At 39.2% G+C, this 17,236-nt stretch overlaps 1 protein-coding gene across 1 annotated transcript in view; it reads right to left on the bottom strand.

The window, feature by feature from the left end:
* Nucleotides 1–17,236, bottom strand: part of DLG5 (discs large MAGUK scaffold protein 5) — a 200,535-nt gene that overhangs the window by 40,610 nt on the left and 142,689 nt on the right. The window contains exons 8-16 of the mRNA XM_006269642.4: nucleotides 15,419–15,649; nucleotides 11,878–12,062; nucleotides 10,780–10,905; nucleotides 9,623–9,755; nucleotides 7,892–8,019; nucleotides 5,886–6,061; nucleotides 5,333–5,436; nucleotides 3,021–3,113; nucleotides 1,120–2,139 (exon numbers count right to left, since the gene is read on the bottom strand). Of these exons, the coding sequence (XP_006269704.1) occupies nucleotides 1,120–2,139; nucleotides 3,021–3,113; nucleotides 5,333–5,436; nucleotides 5,886–6,061; nucleotides 7,892–8,019; nucleotides 9,623–9,755; nucleotides 10,780–10,905; nucleotides 11,878–12,062; nucleotides 15,419–15,649 (2,196 nt within the window). The remainder of the gene's footprint in view (nucleotides 1–1,119; nucleotides 2,140–3,020; nucleotides 3,114–5,332; nucleotides 5,437–5,885; nucleotides 6,062–7,891; nucleotides 8,020–9,622; nucleotides 9,756–10,779; nucleotides 10,906–11,877; nucleotides 12,063–15,418; nucleotides 15,650–17,236) is intronic.

Here is a 17,236-nt window from a genome sequence, read left to right on the forward strand (position 1 = left end):
GTTTAAAAAATATTACCCAACCAGAAAGTTGGAATTTTGGAGATGGAGTGCACACTGTTAGTAAACCAAAATTGTTGGGTTTGCAGCAGGGTTTAAATAAATATCCATAAATTAGTAAAGATTTTGCATAATATATCTAAAATAAAGCCTTATGCTGAGACAAGCATGAGTATCTCAACTATAAAAGATAACATTTTAGAGACAATACAAACAAGTGAAAAGCAGTAAGTTATAACAAAGCCCCCAACCTAAACTTGAGTAAATATAAGTTTATCTACAAATTATTATATGGTACTACTATGAATACAATTCTTAGAAGTATTCTTCCAGAAAACTTACTGAAACCCTGCTGTGAACCTGCAAGTTTTGCCTGACTAACAGCATAGAGAAAATTGCATACACTCTTACACCTGCAAAAGTCCAACCCTCTGGTTGGGGGCACTATTCTTTCAATACACAGCAATGTTCCAATCATTTTAAAGAATGGGAGGCAAAATTATATTTTTATTGTCAGAAAAAAAATCTGTTGGAGCTGTAGTCACTTTTCTGACACCTGTAAGACTACTGGAAAAGTGCTGATAGCTAGCACTGACATGACATGACCAAGCTCATCTGGTCTTGCATATTCCCTCCATGTTGGTTGGTGCCAAAAAAAGGCATAATATTTTCTGGTTAGAAATTTAAATGTCACATGTGAGAGCTCTTTACATTTCTTATATTACTGTAATAAGTATTACATAACATAGCCATAGTTTTTTGGATTTTGTTAACAACATACTCAAGACAGGACGGAGATGTCTAAAATTAGTACTATGAACACCTGCTACCAAAGAATATAAAATCCATGAAGCAACTATCAAACCAGATACTCTTATTATAGGACCATCACAGCTTTTATAATACCAAAGTTCTGAAAACTATTTTTGCATTGCACAATCTAAAAGTCTTCATGTTTTATAAGTGACATCTGATTTGGGCTGTTTTAACAAGGCCTGTGTTTTCAGCATGTGCTGAGTGTACGTGCTCTGAAGTGGCGTATCAGGCACCCAAATGCACAAATACCTTATAAAAATACTGAACAAGGTCCCTGCTTACTGCTGCCACATACTGAATTTCTACCTGAAGTGACGGATTAGGGATGGGCACAGGGGTCATTTTATGCCTCAAAGCAGGAGCAGATTTTGGTCTTGGCCTTTTCATCTCTGGCTCTTCAACTCTTTGAAAGCCAATGTCATCTTCACAGGATTTTCTTGAGGACAGATGAGCACAGTCAACTCCCTCCTCCCGGTAATAATGCCCAGCGTTCCTACTGTGCCCCTTGTGAGTGGCAGAATCCTGCTTAAGTGCCAAAGGAACGGGTGCTTGGACAGTAGCTGGACTGGTAGGTGGGGATCCAGTTGTTACAGTAGAGTCTGATGCAGAACTCGTCTGCTGTTTATGTTTAAACTTAATAGAATCACTTCTTTTGGGAGGTGTTGGAGGAGCTGACCCAACTTCCATTTTTGAGGGCTGAGGCGAATGGCCTGACATTTGATTGGGAGAGAGATATTCCAATTTGGGAGGAGTCTGTGGTCTTTTGAAAGTGTCAGGATCAAAGATAGATTTCCTTTGTTTTGGCTTTTTATACACAGAGAACTTTTCTGTTTCTACTGTTGAAATGTTTACCATCACTTTGGGCCAAGTGCCACCGCTATGCTTAGCTCCATGGCCTTTGTCTAATGTGGTCTCAACCATGATGCAGTCATCTCCTGTGGGCTCAAATGGCAACCTTCTGTTCTCCAAGTCAACAATTGCATAGCCTCGCTCCCCATAGGCATCTGGATTAAAGGAACTGAGACTATGTTCTGAATTACTGTGGCAACCATGCACCATGCTCCTGTGAGAGTCTGCTCGTAAAGCACTATTGGAAAAGGGCTTGTGATCACAAAACGAACCACTACCCTGGTCACTCTGGTCCTTCTTGCCATCCAGGATTTCTGGATTGAAAATGTCCGTTTGCGTTGAACTGTTGAGTTTCAGATTTCTTTTATTTTGAGCTTGTATCTCTGATGTATGAACCCTACCATTTGATATTTTCTCTGAATCTTTCAGGTTTTCAAATATGTTTTGACCACTCCAAGATGAGCTCTGAGGAAAAACCTAGGAAGAGAAAAACATTTAATCATGTTACTGTTACAGTACATTGTCATTTTTACATTAAGCATCCTCATTCCTGTCTAATTTACACTAAAGTAAATACAAACTAAATGAAGGATGAAAAAACCCTTTAATTTTGTAAGAAATAATCATAGAAAGTCAGCATGGTGTGCTAGACAAGGCACTGAACTGGGAATCAGGAAACATGGGTTCTAGTTGACTTATTGATTCATTCCAGAGAAATCGGCTTTCAAGAACTTTCTTTCCATGTTTTGTCAATATTGTCTATTTATTGCTTATAATCTATAAGCTTCCTTAGACAAGGATTGTTACTAACCATGTGAATGTGATGCTCATCATACATGTTGGGGTCAACAGGTACGACCACAAGGAATAATGATCTATACTGAGAACTGTGCAGAACAAACATTTATGGACATCACAGACAGAGTCCATTTGCCCTAGGTTTACCCTAATCTGGAAGGGGACCCTCTCCATGGGGCAAGCTGAAAATTTTGTTTCCATGTCCATTCAGCCACTGGACTTCCTAAAACTTTTAATGCTGACAACAAGGAAGCTAAATTAACATTAATTGTGCTGCAGTTATTTTTAAGTGAACAGCATTTCCTTAGGAATGGGCCCAAGAACAAACAATTTCACATATTGTACAATGGCAAACAGCCTTCTATGGTGTAGTAATTATCAATACTGCTCAATCATAAGTAAATCAGGACAAAGCCATTTCAGTACTGGCTTTTGATGAATTTCCACACCAGTCTACTTCATACTTGCTCTTCCCTCTTCTTTGCACAGTTAGAAAAACCTGAACATCTGGCTACCTGTATAAACAGAATCAAATCCTGCAACTTCATATTAACACTCACCTTCATCAATGAAAGTGTAAGAGAATCCCTACAGTTTCTTAGCAAAGCTTCACATTCAGTCAGCGATTTATTATCTAGTGCAATGCCATTAATCTGCATAAAAACAAATAAATATTTAGCAAAACAGAGGTAGCAGTCTGTGATCATCTTTCTTTACTTTCTATGTGATGAGGAAAATACTGGTTATACTAAATAAATCATCAATTAAAGCAGAAAGGAAAATGTCAGTACCCTGTTTGGGATTAATTTTGCATATCAGTGAAATCAGTCTTTTCACAGTCACAAAGAATCACCAGAGCTATACTATAAGTTGAACTACAGTTTTGAATTTCCCACTTCACTGTAAATGGAGCTTAACTATGTTGTTGCTCCACTGCGTACCTCTACTTATTCTTATGCAGCTGCACAAATCCAGTACCCTATCAGCTTTGAAAATATGTAGCTTTTTATTAAAAAGTTGTTATTTATTGCTCTCCTCTACAGCAGGCCTCAGAAAACAGAAGTAGTGCTGTGAAAGAGATGGGATCTAACCAGTTTCTTAAATTTGGTCTAGAAGCCAATTCTTCAGTTCAAAAGAAAGACTGAAGGTAAAAGGCAGGCCTCCATGAGATTTCTCAAATCACAGGAGTTCTTGAAGATAATCAAGTATCCAGGTTGTAGCCATATTGGTCTAGAGGAAAAGGCAATCAGGACTCATAGTAGCGATGGTATCTTTTATTAGACCAACAAGATTTTTGCAAAAAAAAAATTATTTAATTGCAAGCTTTCGGGCACAAACACCATTCATCGGGCATTGGAAAAAAGGTTGTAAAAGTTCTCCTGGACAGAAATGAAAGTTCATATTTCATAGGAATCTGAAATATGAACTTTCATTTCTACTCAGGAGAACTTTTACAATCTTTTCTCCAATGCCTGATGATGGGTGTTTGTGCCTGAAAGCTTGCAATTAAATAAATTTTTGGTCTAATAAAAGATACCATCGCTACTATGAGTCCTGAAGATTATCAAGGTATTTAACTAAGTCAACTTCTCCACTTTTAAAGGGAGAATAAATGTGGGACCATCCCAGATAATATTTATTTTTAACTTGTAATGGCAGAATTAGTCTTACCTTATCACCTACTGTGAAAGGAGGAAGTTTGCATGATTTCCTTATATAACATCTGAAGAAAGAATTACTGCAACCACACTATCAAAACTTCCCCAAGAGCTGAAGGCCCCCTCCATGGGCCTTATAGTTTCTATTACGCAGCCAACCTACAAATATTAACACATTATTCTAAAGCAGGGGTGCCCAACCTTGAGCCTGCTGGCCAGATATGGCCCCTGACACTGTCATCCAGGCCATGAGGCTCCCCAAAAGTCCTAAAGTTTGGCTGTGGGGGAGTAGTAGCACTGCACCCCTGCTGCCAAATTTCCAGATTCATGAGAAGCCCTGGGCCCTACATGCTAGACTGGATGCAGAGGGCCTGAGCCCAGCATGCAGGACTGGGCAGGGGCAGCACTGGGCCCCAGGCAAGCAGGACCTGATCCTGGCACATGGGGCCCAATTCTGGTGCACAAGCAAAGTTAGGAAGACCCTGGGCAACACGGGGGGTGGGGAGACCCTCATCTTATATTAGAGAAGAAGCTGTGGGGAAGGAGAGGTCTGAGGCCTGAGCTGCTGTCACTGCAACTGCTGCTGCATAACCATGCAGGGACCAGAGGCACCATATGTTCTATGGGCCAAGCCAGAGCAGGACCCCAGCCAGAGCTGGAATTGCAATGGGAGGGTAAGCACTTGTGGGGGGGGGGGGGGTGGAAGGGAGGAAGCAGGGCAGGGATGGTGCCACAGGGGGTCAGGAGAAGATGGGTTTGGGGCAGAACCTAGGGAAACTGGTAGGTGGTTTGGGTGCATGGGTATGTGGAGACAGCACAGGGAGCAGGCAGCAGAGGGAGTAGATGAGGGAGGAGGGGAGACGATACCACTTGCCTCCCCCACTGACTGGTTCCTACTGCTTCCTGCCTCTCTGCAGTGGTGGTGGGTGGGGGGGATTTTAAGACTATCCTCCAAAACACAGATTCTATACATGGAAATTATAACAAATTTATAAATATTCCATGATTAGAATCTAATTATTGGAGGTCATTATAAATTCAAAGTCGTCTTGGATTTGGGTAAATATAGTTAATTACCAAATGAATAAACAAAAGAAAACATGGTGCAATGAGCCAAATACAGATTATATAGTTGGAGAGTTAGTTAATAAAAGACATACATCACATTCTAGTTGCAGTAATGCAATTGTAGAGAATATCTTCTTTAAACTTACAGCAATTATTCTGTCTCCCACAGTAAGGGACCCCTCTTTGGCAGCTGGGCTACCAGGCACAAGAGCAGCAACAAACAGTCCATTTTCTAGACTGATTCCACTATCTGAAATCCACAAGATAAACCTGAATTCACTCTTGCATTTCAAATAATTTAAATGCATATATGACTTGTCTGCTTCAAAAAGAAATGCATATAATAAGAACGCAGTAAAAATTAAGTGGACTTCCTAAAATTGAAAATCCTTTAAACAATGGGGGAAAATTGTTTTGGTTATGCCAAAATTTAACACAGACTCTTTCGCTAGAGGACAAAGAGTTGAGAGATTTGGCAAGCTTATTCATGTGAACTCCAATATAAGCTTTTATAATAGAGGGTAAACTGAAGAGAAGAAGGTTTGTGTGAAAAATATTCACTCAAGAAACCTATAATTGACTCTATTATTTCTTGTTCATTTAAAAAAACAGCTAATGACAAATCTTACCTGAGATAAACTGTGATGATAAATAAGTAAACTAATACACTGACCCCAAACCTCACATTTATATAATTACCTTTCTGGCCAGCTATATTGATATGCAGAGGTGTTATCATTCTCCCTCCTAAGGACTTTCTTCTTCGCACCACCATATTAATAACTCCTCCTCCATTAAGTACAGCTTTTATAACTTGTTTCTTATCCTTATTAGTAAGATCCACATCATTTATCTTCAGGAGCCAGTCATTTACCCTAGAATGAAAATAAAGGTAAGGAATAAGAATACTTTGCTGCAAATATGTAATTATTAATAGAAGGGCACATCACAGTTGGCCCTAATACCACCTTGATATGCTAACCCTTTTTTATTTGAAGTCCCTTTGTAGAGAGCAAATTTTTTCAGCATCTTGAAATGATTCCGACTAAAACACTGGATTCATGGTCCCGCAACCAGTGCCTACCTAACCCATTTGCCCAAGTGTCCATTAGTCAATTGACCTTATCTAGTTATATCACGGAAAAAAATCTAGTAATGACAATCTTATGAGCTATCTAGTAAACTGTCTCACTTGCACTGAAATGACAAAAAAATTCTACTGACACCATAGGAATCAGATAGTTTATTTTTTCAAATACAGGTACGCCATACATTTCACAAACACTGAAATAAACAGAACATTCCATGCTTGAAGAGACAGCATCCAGTAGGGCCGTGCAAAGCTTCGGTCACTGATTCGATTTGGCAAAGATTCAGCCCAATTTGGCAGCTGAATCTCCGAATCGAATCAGGACACCCTTTAACCTCTCCAATACTGAATCGGAACCCTCCAAATTGATTCAGAGAGTTTTGACGAATCAGATATAGACACAGCTTTAAATGTTTTTTCTACATACCTTAAGGTACCAGGCAGCTTGTGAATGCTGAGATGCTGGGGTGGATGGAATGTCCCACAGGAGCACGAGGGGACTCCCCAGTGTGCTCAGCAGCAGACCCAGAAGTGGACCAGAAGCACTTCCGGTCCACTTCCGGGTCCACCAGGGAGCGCACTGTGGGGCCCCCCTGCATCCCCCCGGCTTGGTGACTGGTGCCTCCTGGGTCTGGGGGGGCACCTGGGGTCCCCCGCAGCCGATCGCCAAGCCAGAGAGGCATGCCCGACCCCAGCATGCTCCCCAGAGGACCCAGAAGCGGACCAGAAGTATTTCTGGTCCACTTCTGGGTTTGCCACCAAGCACGTGGAGGGCCCACCCCCTGCACTCCTGTGGGACGCTCCATGCGCCCCAGCATTGCGGTGATCACAAGCTGCACCTGGTACCTCAAGGTATGTAGAAAAAACTTTTAAAGCTGGGTCTATGCCTGAATCCCTGATTCTCCGAACTGGCATCGAATCTTCAGATTCGGCCGAATTGAATCGGGGACAGTGATCCGAATCAACAAATCGAATCACTGTCCTATTCGGGCCAAATCCGAATCAAATGCAGCCCATTTCGCACACTGCTAGTATCCAGAGTAAATGCTAAAAAGAGAAAAAAAATTGGCAAGGGCCAACACTTCAAGCCAGCATGATATTTTAAATTTTTTTTTAAACAAACCAGTAAGTCCAAAATGGTTTGAATAATTTCTACAACGTACAGAAACAATCTTTTTCATATTAACATTTGCAGCCAATTTCCCACTGAAGTTACTAAGGTGCTAAAATGCAGCTCTACAATGAGAAAGCTGGACGTCCCAAATTGTTTCAATCTTTTGTTTATAATGAATACTATATTCTTTCACACAATGCATATTTTCCCCCCAAAAAAAGCAGTTGGAAATTGCTGTGCACGTAACATGTGAGAAATTCAGTAAAAACAGTTCTTGCCAGTTGCAGCCAAAAGGGAAACAAAATCTGCAGGCAACTCAAAGGGAGTAAAACAATGAGCAGATTCTGCTCCCTAGTTGTTGCTACTCAGGTATTTACTACAAGGAAAGATCTTCTAAAATGTACATGTGAGAAAATATGATATGTCAATTATTAGAACCAAACCAAAATAAAAAATATATTTCAAAGTGGCACACAAAAAATCTACCATGTAGCACACTACCTCAATCGACCATCCGCGATGCTTCCTTTGTCTACTTTGGTAACAAATATCCCACAGTCTCCAGGGAGGTATGGTTCATTCACACCCTCTGCCACATCAAAACCAAGTGCTTTTAAATCCATATCCTCCTAAAAAAATATTAATATTACAAGTGACTGAAATAATATACAAACTATTTTGCAGCTGCATGTAGGGAGAAAGTACAACTTTAGTACATTTTACTATCCCTTGTTAAGGTTTATATCCCCAAAATAAGTCCCCAAAAACTTATTACCTTTAGTTTAGAATTAATCTTCCCCATTGGATTGTAATTACTTGAATATATTAAAACAACCTTGTTCACTTGAAAAGAATTTTAAAAGTAAGAAATTGGTAAAAAAGCTGATGCAGCTTGTGTTAAAACCATGCATGAAGATTACACAGGAAAAGGAAAACTGGGTACAGAAGAATAAAGCACTGGATAAAGGAACACAAGATTTGGACTACAAACAGAAACTACTAATACTGGTGAGATCAGTAGTCAGATACGGGTGCACCTAGAAGATACATTCTCCTGAATGAGACTAATGAGAAACTAATGGACTGGCTCTCCTAATGGAAAGAGGATAATTGACAAAAATGGAAGCACAAGAACTAATAGTGTAGGATCTGAAAGGGGTAACAGAAATAGTGTTCTAATCTTGATTACTATTTCCACTGTATTCCTGTAATCAAGACTGGAACACTAAGGATAGACATTGTTCAGGAAAAAAGAAATTCAAGGAATTTCGCAGTACTGCACATTAATGGACTGTATAAAATACAAAGTGACATTAGTTAAACTAAATTGAGTCCAAATCATTTGAGGGAAGGATAGTAGAAGATGGTAATGAAAGAAGCCTGATGTAGACTACCATGGTTGGATTTAGATATGTATAAAGACTACATTGCTTTTCTTAGAGTGACATTCTGTAAGGCAGCGCAAGCAAGAAAACTCTCTTGCTTTCTGTCTTTTTTTAAATTTTTTTATTTTAAGGTTCATGGAAGAAATAGCATGACAAGCTAGGGGTTAGCTTGGAGTAAGTTGTTAAAGCATGAACATGTTATGCCTGCCAGCAACTTTGGGTTCTTGAGGTAAGTCAGTATGTTCCTGAGGCATGCTTGAGTTTACATTACAAGGAACTGGCCATGAACACAGATTGGAAATATAAACATTTTTATCCTTTCTATTCAAAGAAGTGAGGTTGTGGAACTCTTTCAGTAAGATCAAGAGTTAAGAATCTTAACCAGTTTTAGGGGGAAGCTCAATCAGTTTACGAAGGGGATTATATGGTGTGGTTGCCTGCAACAGCAGGGAAAAAGAATCAATAACTCAGAAATTCCCTTCTAATCCAATGTTTCCGCTTCCTTAGCATCACTACTAATGTTAATTTGTGCAATTACCCACTATGCTTCTAAAGAATATATTAGTGGTAAGTGACTTGCCTAACTTACAAAACAAGTTGGCAAAGTTATTTTTGCTTCAAACTACAAAGAATGCAAATTATTTGCAACAAATCTTTTATGTTAATAGTTTTATGCTAATGTGATTTTTTCACATCTGGTTATCTTATTTATTGCAAATACTGCAATGAAAATAAGTAACTTCTTAAAAATATATATTCAATCATTGGTATTTTTTATAAAACTGTGTGCAAAAGTGTTTCTTGTATATTCATTCACAAAAAATGCTAAAGTCATCAGTATACTTACTCTGTCTTTTTCAAACTCAACCACTTCTGTTTCCCATTCCAGAGAATCTGTGTCTATGGCTGAATCATGAGAACTGTGGGCCATTAACTGCCTAAATCTGGCTTCTTTTTCCAACTGGTTCTCCATCTTCTCTCTAAGGAATTAAAACAACCGTTTTAGAAGTGCTCCCTTTAGGAGATACAAATGGATTAAATTTTCTTTTTCAGTCCCCTTACTATTTTACCACTTCAAGGTTCATTAAAATTTGTCCCATCTCTCCATGTTGGCAGAAGTCTAAAACAACTTTTAAAAGCTGGGTTTTCTTCACCTTTCGCTAACTTTCTCTTACATCAGATGGACAAAACTTACTTAAGAAAAAAAAATGAAATAAAGTATAATGCACAGATAGGAGTCTAAAGTGCCTGCCATGAAAGATACCAAATTTTACCCATACTTGAGCTGCTCCATAAAGTTAAGGGAGAAATGAGATGAGATTCCCACTCAGAATAAAATCTGGAAATACATCACACAAGTTTCTTCTCCTTTATAATCCAGTGGGAATTTGGCTGTAATGAACTAAATGTTTCAGTGAAAGTCTGACTGTACTGAGACTCTTAAATTGCTTTGCTGCATTTCAACAGCTACTTAGTAGCACATATATTCAGAACATTTAAACATTCTGATTGAATAGTCTGAGCTGAACTGGAGACTAATTAGCAGACTTCTTTTGCCCCCTGTCAGGAATTTTACTAACTCTACTGGTCATCTGTAAACTCATGGATTCTATTCTGTACAATAGGTCCTTAGACTGAATTTCATTTTGGGGAAAAGTGTGAATACAATGCAGGCAGAAGACTATGACCACCTATTTTATCAGCTCTTCTCAACTTAAATATGAGCCTGAACTTTTTTCTCTATTTGTAATTGGATGGCATCTTTTTCATTCTTTCTTTTTTTAAGCACTAGAATTAAGACACTATATGAAACCTCAAACCATACTTGAAATCTGCAGTAAGCTGAACTACAGTCCATTCTACTCTGCACTAGGGCTGCACATTTGGGTTTTTATACACTATCTCGCCTTAAAGACACTGATACAAATGTCCTTTACATAGATAAGCCTAGAGAGTCCACTAATAAAAAGAGTTCCATACATTTAAGTCACTTTTATAACATACTTGAGTTCCTTTAATTCACGGACAGCATCATTTTTTTGCTTTCTCATATCATCCAGGTTGCGGAGAGCTTCAGCCAAGTCGCTTACAGCCCTGTCTCTCTCCCTCCTCAAGTTGTCGCACAAAGTCCTTTAAAAAGTCAAGAGGCTTAGGTGAAAATGTTAAAGTTGTAACTTAAAATTAGTAACTTATGGTATGGAGACCGACACAAGGAAAAGTTGAGTAGTGACGGGAGGTCAGTCTGACTTGCTTGTGTTTGTTGTCAGGTAAAATGAGAGTTTTTGAAGAATAAGAAATAAACAAATTTGTCTTCATCAGAACACATAAAAAAGGCTAACATATATTAACGAATTAAGTTATTCTCAGCGTTGCTGTGAAGGAGTTGCATGTTATCTTATATATAGGGAAGCTGAGGAAAAGAGATTAAATGATTTATGCAGGACTAGACAGAAAGTCCATTGCTGTATTGGAAAAAAAACAAGCAACTCAGCCAATAAAACAGCAATTTTATTCCTAGTCGTCCTCTTTAACCACACAGAAATTCTTCCTCTTATCCAGCAACAGAAGTGATGTAGGTGTTTTGAACTGGATTCTAGGAATGAAGGGAAAGAATGCCTTCTCCCTAGGCCATTTTCCTGTATGTTGTGAAAGGAGCAAAGTTACTGTGATAACAACAGAGCTGACTGAAAAAATAAGATGCCTTGGAAAATCCTCCCATTATAAAAAGGCAGACCTTTTCTATTAACAAAATACACTGTGATGAAAACATGCATCGGTTCCTAGAAGCTAAAATATATGCTACCAAAAGCCAACTGAGAAGATCAAGAGGACAATACAAAAACCCCACAGAACTAGCGTATAGTTTCATAGTTGGTGAGGTGGGAAGGAACCTGAGCAGATCATCAAGTTCGACCCCCTGCCATGGCATGAAAGAGTACTGGGGTCAAACGACCCTGGCAAGGTGTTCATCCAGCCTCCTCTTAAAGACCCCCAGGGTAGAAACCAGCACCACTTCTCTTGGAAGTTGGTTCCAGATCCTAGCCGCCCTGACAGTGAAGTAGCACCTCCTGATATCCAGCATATAGTTTAACATCCATTTACCGTATGCTCTCTCTTTCTGCAACTATCTTGTCTCGCTCTTGAAAGGCCCAGTCTCTCCTACATTTAGCTACTTCTGCTTCTTGCACAGCTTCTTTTAGCTCTTGTGACATTGCCTCATATTGCTTCCGAAGCATTTCAATTTCTTTGTTAGCTCGTTCTATATCCAGTGTAGCAGAATCTTGTATCTAGAAATTCAAAGATAGACAGACAGATAAACAGATATAAATTTTATGTGAAATTCATAGCATAAGTACAAATATTTGGTTTTGTAACCTTTACTGAATATGTTTCATGAAGGGCTCAATCCGGAAGTAATTCTTAAGCAAAATTATCCTTTAGGACAGGGTGGGCAAGATGCAACCTGCTAAGCCATTCTATCCTGCCCGTGGGGCCCCTAAAAAATTTAGAAAATTAATATATCTGCCTCTGGCTGCATGTCATGAGGCCCTCAATGGCTTGCCAAAACTCAGTAAGTAGCCTTCCATGTGAAATAGTTGCCCGCCTCTCCTTTAGTAGGAAGTCTTCAACTAAAAAATTTGCCAGGGTAAAGATTCAAGAACTTGGTTCAAAACTTTCAGTCCAATTGGGGTATCTGATACTCAAAGACTTGCAGGCCTGGGATAACCAGTGCTAAGGTTTCTCATGTTAGGATAAACACACATAGAATTCATATTTCAGTGATGCCATTTCATGCTCAGTGGACAGTTTACCATAAACAAAAGATGTCTAAGGACATACAGAAACGAGATACTGCACAAAGAAGAAATATGTCTATGACATATTCTAACAGGCAGCAAAAATCTGGAGTGCATCTACACTTGAGATTCATAATTCCCTAAGGATAGTTTCAGAACACATCTCACTTTTGTTTTAGTTACATGAATCCAAACTCTGAATTTTCAAACAAGATTTGATTTCCTCTTTTAAATGTAGAAGTTGATCCCTTCATCATTCCTGATTCTGAACACAGGAAACAGTGACAAAGGCAAAACTGACTTTAATAGTTTAAACTAATAAACTAAAGAGACTTCAATACTTGCAGCACAGGAAGCACACACTTACACTATCACCATCAGAAGAAGGCACTGATCCTTTAAATAATTATGGACATTCTTATTTTTATAAGCATGTGCTATTGAATTCAGTTAGGCTATTTACATGGGTAAAGATAATTATGGAGGCCCACAACTAGGCTCCATCTCCTGCCCCCCAGCTGTGGATGCAGCCGGCAGGTGCCAGCTCTAGGGAGGCCAGGGCGTGCTACAGCCCTAGGTCAGCTTATGCTCCTGCTCTGGTGAGGCAGATGCAGGGAGTGTGAGTGTGTGTGTGGGGGGGGGATGTCCTCAACAGATCACCAAAACTCATTAACTCACCCTCTAGCCTAAATAATTGCTCACCCCTGCGTTAAAGGTATACAGAGGAATCCTATCAATGATAGGGGAGCCAGTCCTGCTAGTAACAATGCTTTTAAATCTATATTCATCCCCAAACAGGTTTTATGGGCAATGCCATGCAAACTCTGCCCTCCTTCCACCCCACCCCTCCAAAAAATCTAATTCTAATGTACGGCATGAAACCTAGGAGTTTCATGTACTGAGACCTAGGAAGGCCTAGCCTGTTGATCTGTCATTTTTCTTCCCATTCTTCTTTTTCGATGATCCCCATCCCTCCCCCTCAACCAAAACATTTCTCAGAAAACTGTAAAGTCTGACACTCACAATTCAGAGTCTATCAAATGCAACTATCAGGGTCATTTTGCTGAGGGGGATAAGATGCCTACAAGATACATGCCCAAACTTACTTGCATCCCTTCAACATTAGAAATCATGCCTTCCTCCCATGTTAGAAGCTATCAAAGAGGAAAACACATTTCTTGCACAATAAGGAAAAAAGTGGGAGGCATGTATTTTCTGTGGCCTGAGCCACAAACAACCAAAACCAAAAAAGGGTTCTACTCAGCTCTCTTGAATTTCTAATTTCATTGCTCACCCAGATGATGATTCAAGGTTGAAGAATCTACATAGTGTGGCAGGGAATGAGGATTGAAGGTTTCTTTCTTCGGGTTTTTTTTTTTTAGTGGGCGAAGGAGGTTAAAGGGAGGGACAGAGAATCTGCTCTGATCAATGGGTGATGCCACGAGAAAATTATTAAAAAAAAAAAAAAAAGACAATATTATCTTTATAAAACACCCTAAAAATCCCAATGCAAAAATTACTTTTGTGCCTTTCACAAAACCCGAGAAAGCCAGGATGATATATCTTATTTTATACATATATACCTTTATAGTATAATGACGCTACAATGGTAACATACATAAATCTGTGCAAGACTGCATACAATACAGCAATATCTCTATCTAGATATATCTATAAAATGCAAAATTAAAATGAATATTTTAATCTTACATAAGAACTGCCACTGACTGGGTCAGACCATAGGTCCATCTTGCCCAGTATCCTATGTCACACAGTGGCAGAGAATAATAGATGCTGAAAGAGAGAGTGAGTTGGGTATGACCAAGGTTTTTTTCCCTGTGTTCCTCTCTCACTTTCAGCCTCCAGCATGTAAGGTTTAGGAAGTTCTGGAAAACAAAACAAGACAAAAAACCTTTATTTGTTCACTCTGTGGCAGCAGTCTGCAACATTTTTAAGTACGAGATCACCTTTGGCATTTAAAAAGTAACCCAAGATCTACCATGTGCTGCTGCCACCCCCACCCAGCAGGTAAGTCTGTCGGGAGGGAAGGGGGGAGGAGCAGATTGAGGCAGAAAGAGAAAAAATTATTGGGGGGCGCACCTCCCTAGCAGGTAAATGCCACCAGGCTGGGGCCCCACTCAACTTACCCCTGCTCCTGCTTCTGTGGCACTGTCCCTCACTGCAGGGGCCTCGATCTAGCCCCCGCCCCTTCCCTCCCCCAAGGACTGACCGGCTGGGCTGGGGCAGGCGCATGCACGCATATGAGCACGCAGCCCCCCCACCCCAGCCTCAGATCTACCACAAGAGGCTCCGAGATCTATGACAAGAGGCTCCAAGGTCCACTGGTTGGTGACCACTGCTCTATGGCATGTTAGCGTTTTGTGTTCCATCTATCCTATTCATGTTCATGGTTTCCTTATTTTTTAATGTAAAGGATTTATGGAGAACAGAAAGATGTCCCATACTTGACATTAATTTTTCCTTTAGAATAGATTAAAAAGTGGTAACATGTCGAAAATATGTTATAGACATAAACAGCACTGACTGATTGTTAGCGGAACAGAAAGCATTACAGGTGTTAATAGGTAACCTATGGTTGGACTACAACAATCTATTAACCATCTACCTTTATTAATAGAAATTTAAAGCAAGTCTGACTGAATTTATTTATTTTAAACAATAAGCTTCATCATTCCTCTCTAATAAGGGAGGTACGTGTGCATACATATGGTATTTTCTTTTGACTTGACAAAAAAGGTTTTGTGCCAAGATCTTTGAAAGCCCGCCGAATGGAGTTATAACTTCTAAGCTAAAAAGAAAAAGCCATCTATGAAAACAGGCATTACCTGACGAGCTTGATAATATTCCCTTAGAAGATGATCTCTCTGGATGATAGCCTCTGTTCTCTCTTTCCTGGCAACATCTCTTTCTTCCTTCACTGTCTCTATATCCTTGCAAGCTTGATCAAGTTCCTTCTGGGCCTCAGCCTTGTCCTTCACTTCATGACAGTACTTTTCCAGCAACTCATTCCTCTCACAAATTGCTCGATCTCGTTCCACTAGAGCCGAGTTTAACTCCTAAAATGAGATCCATCGTTTGCAATGCGTTAAGTACAGGAGCAGTTCTTCCTTCTGGTTGAACACATTAACACCTTAAAAATCTGTAATCTACAGGTAATGTTCTGCCAAAGGGGGAAATTGTATGGCACTGCACGTGTTAAATGAAGAAAAAGAATAGATAGCAATATTAAGTACAGCGCCAGAGAAAAATCTTTAAAACCCTGCTGTGTCTAAATAATATAGCAGGCAACTAGGAACACTCATCATTTTAAGAAGATTACATTTGTTGCAATCCCTCAGGAGTCACAGATACCCAGTCAGGTATAATAAACTCTTACACTGGTGGCTTTAAATACAAACAGGTTTATACAAATGTTCGCTGCTCCATTTTACAAAATGTGAAGTATACGCTTAACTCATGATGTTATTACGTTCTTTGATTTTTTCAGGGTAATATTTTACAACCTAAAGTGATAAGTGCACTATAGTTTTCAATTATTTTAAAAGAGCTATGAGTATAATTGAGTAAGATACCATAATGTATACTACTAGTATGAAATACTGCAATAAAAATACAAACTGAAACTGTAGCCATAACAACCATAAACTATGCATCTTAATAAATGGCATTCTCAACTCAATTGCATTGCATTAAAAAGGAATTAAGAAAAGAAAGCAAGGTGTGAAAGTACTACTCCCAGACCAGTACAACACCATGCAGAAGACTGGTTCAATTCCCAGAGCCAGGTTCAGGCTCTATATGCCAGCAACACCAGCTGGACTATAGAAGCAGCCCTGGTCCCTTCTACACTGGAGCAGAAAACATATTTTTATAATCCAGCTCTCCTATAATGAGGGTTTTTCCAAAGAGTTTAATTGGAATTTAATTTAATCAATAAATCTCATAGATCATAGAGAAGTAAGGCTGAAAGGGACCTTTTTTCAATCCAGGGTAAATGATGCCAGAGAGACTACAGGAAGAAATAGTACCTTGCACTTTCAATACCTCTTGCTTGATCAATGACAAAGAATAGACTCTAAAAGAATGTCCAGACCTCATAATAATGTCTCAATGTAGCAAGCAAGACTGACAAGGAGGCTGTCCTTACGGAGGAGAGCTATTCAGCTGGAAAAGGTAATTTAAAGCTACCTGTCCCTGGAGAAAATATTCTGACAACATTTAGAATGTGAGAAAATGATACGTTTACTTCTAAAGACTCATTTAGATTGGTTCACCAATTCCATAGAAATATTCTCATTTTTTGACATATTCTATAGGTCATTTCTAACAAGAATGCCTCAAAGGGGAAGTTACTTTATTTACTATGTTTACTACAAACATTTCTATTTTAGACAGCATCATTTTGCTGAAAGGACAAAAGGATTTAATCTGCGTTAATGATGAATTGAACAATTGGGCTCAGACAAATTGTGATGGCATGTGGAATAATAATAAAGTAACCTTGATACCTGTACAACAAAATAAAGCTCACTGCCATCCAAAATGGCTGACAAAGTAAGTGATTGTTGTAGATTTCAACACAGTACAAATTAAGCATTTCACTAAAAGTAGAACCACTGCCTAAAACAACAGTGGGAAATGCA

The sequence above is a fragment of the Alligator mississippiensis genome, chromosome 6 (genome assembly GCF_030867095.1).
Source record: "Alligator mississippiensis isolate rAllMis1 chromosome 6, rAllMis1, whole genome shotgun sequence".
NCBI lineage: Eukaryota > Metazoa > Chordata > Crocodylia > Alligatoridae > Alligator > Alligator mississippiensis.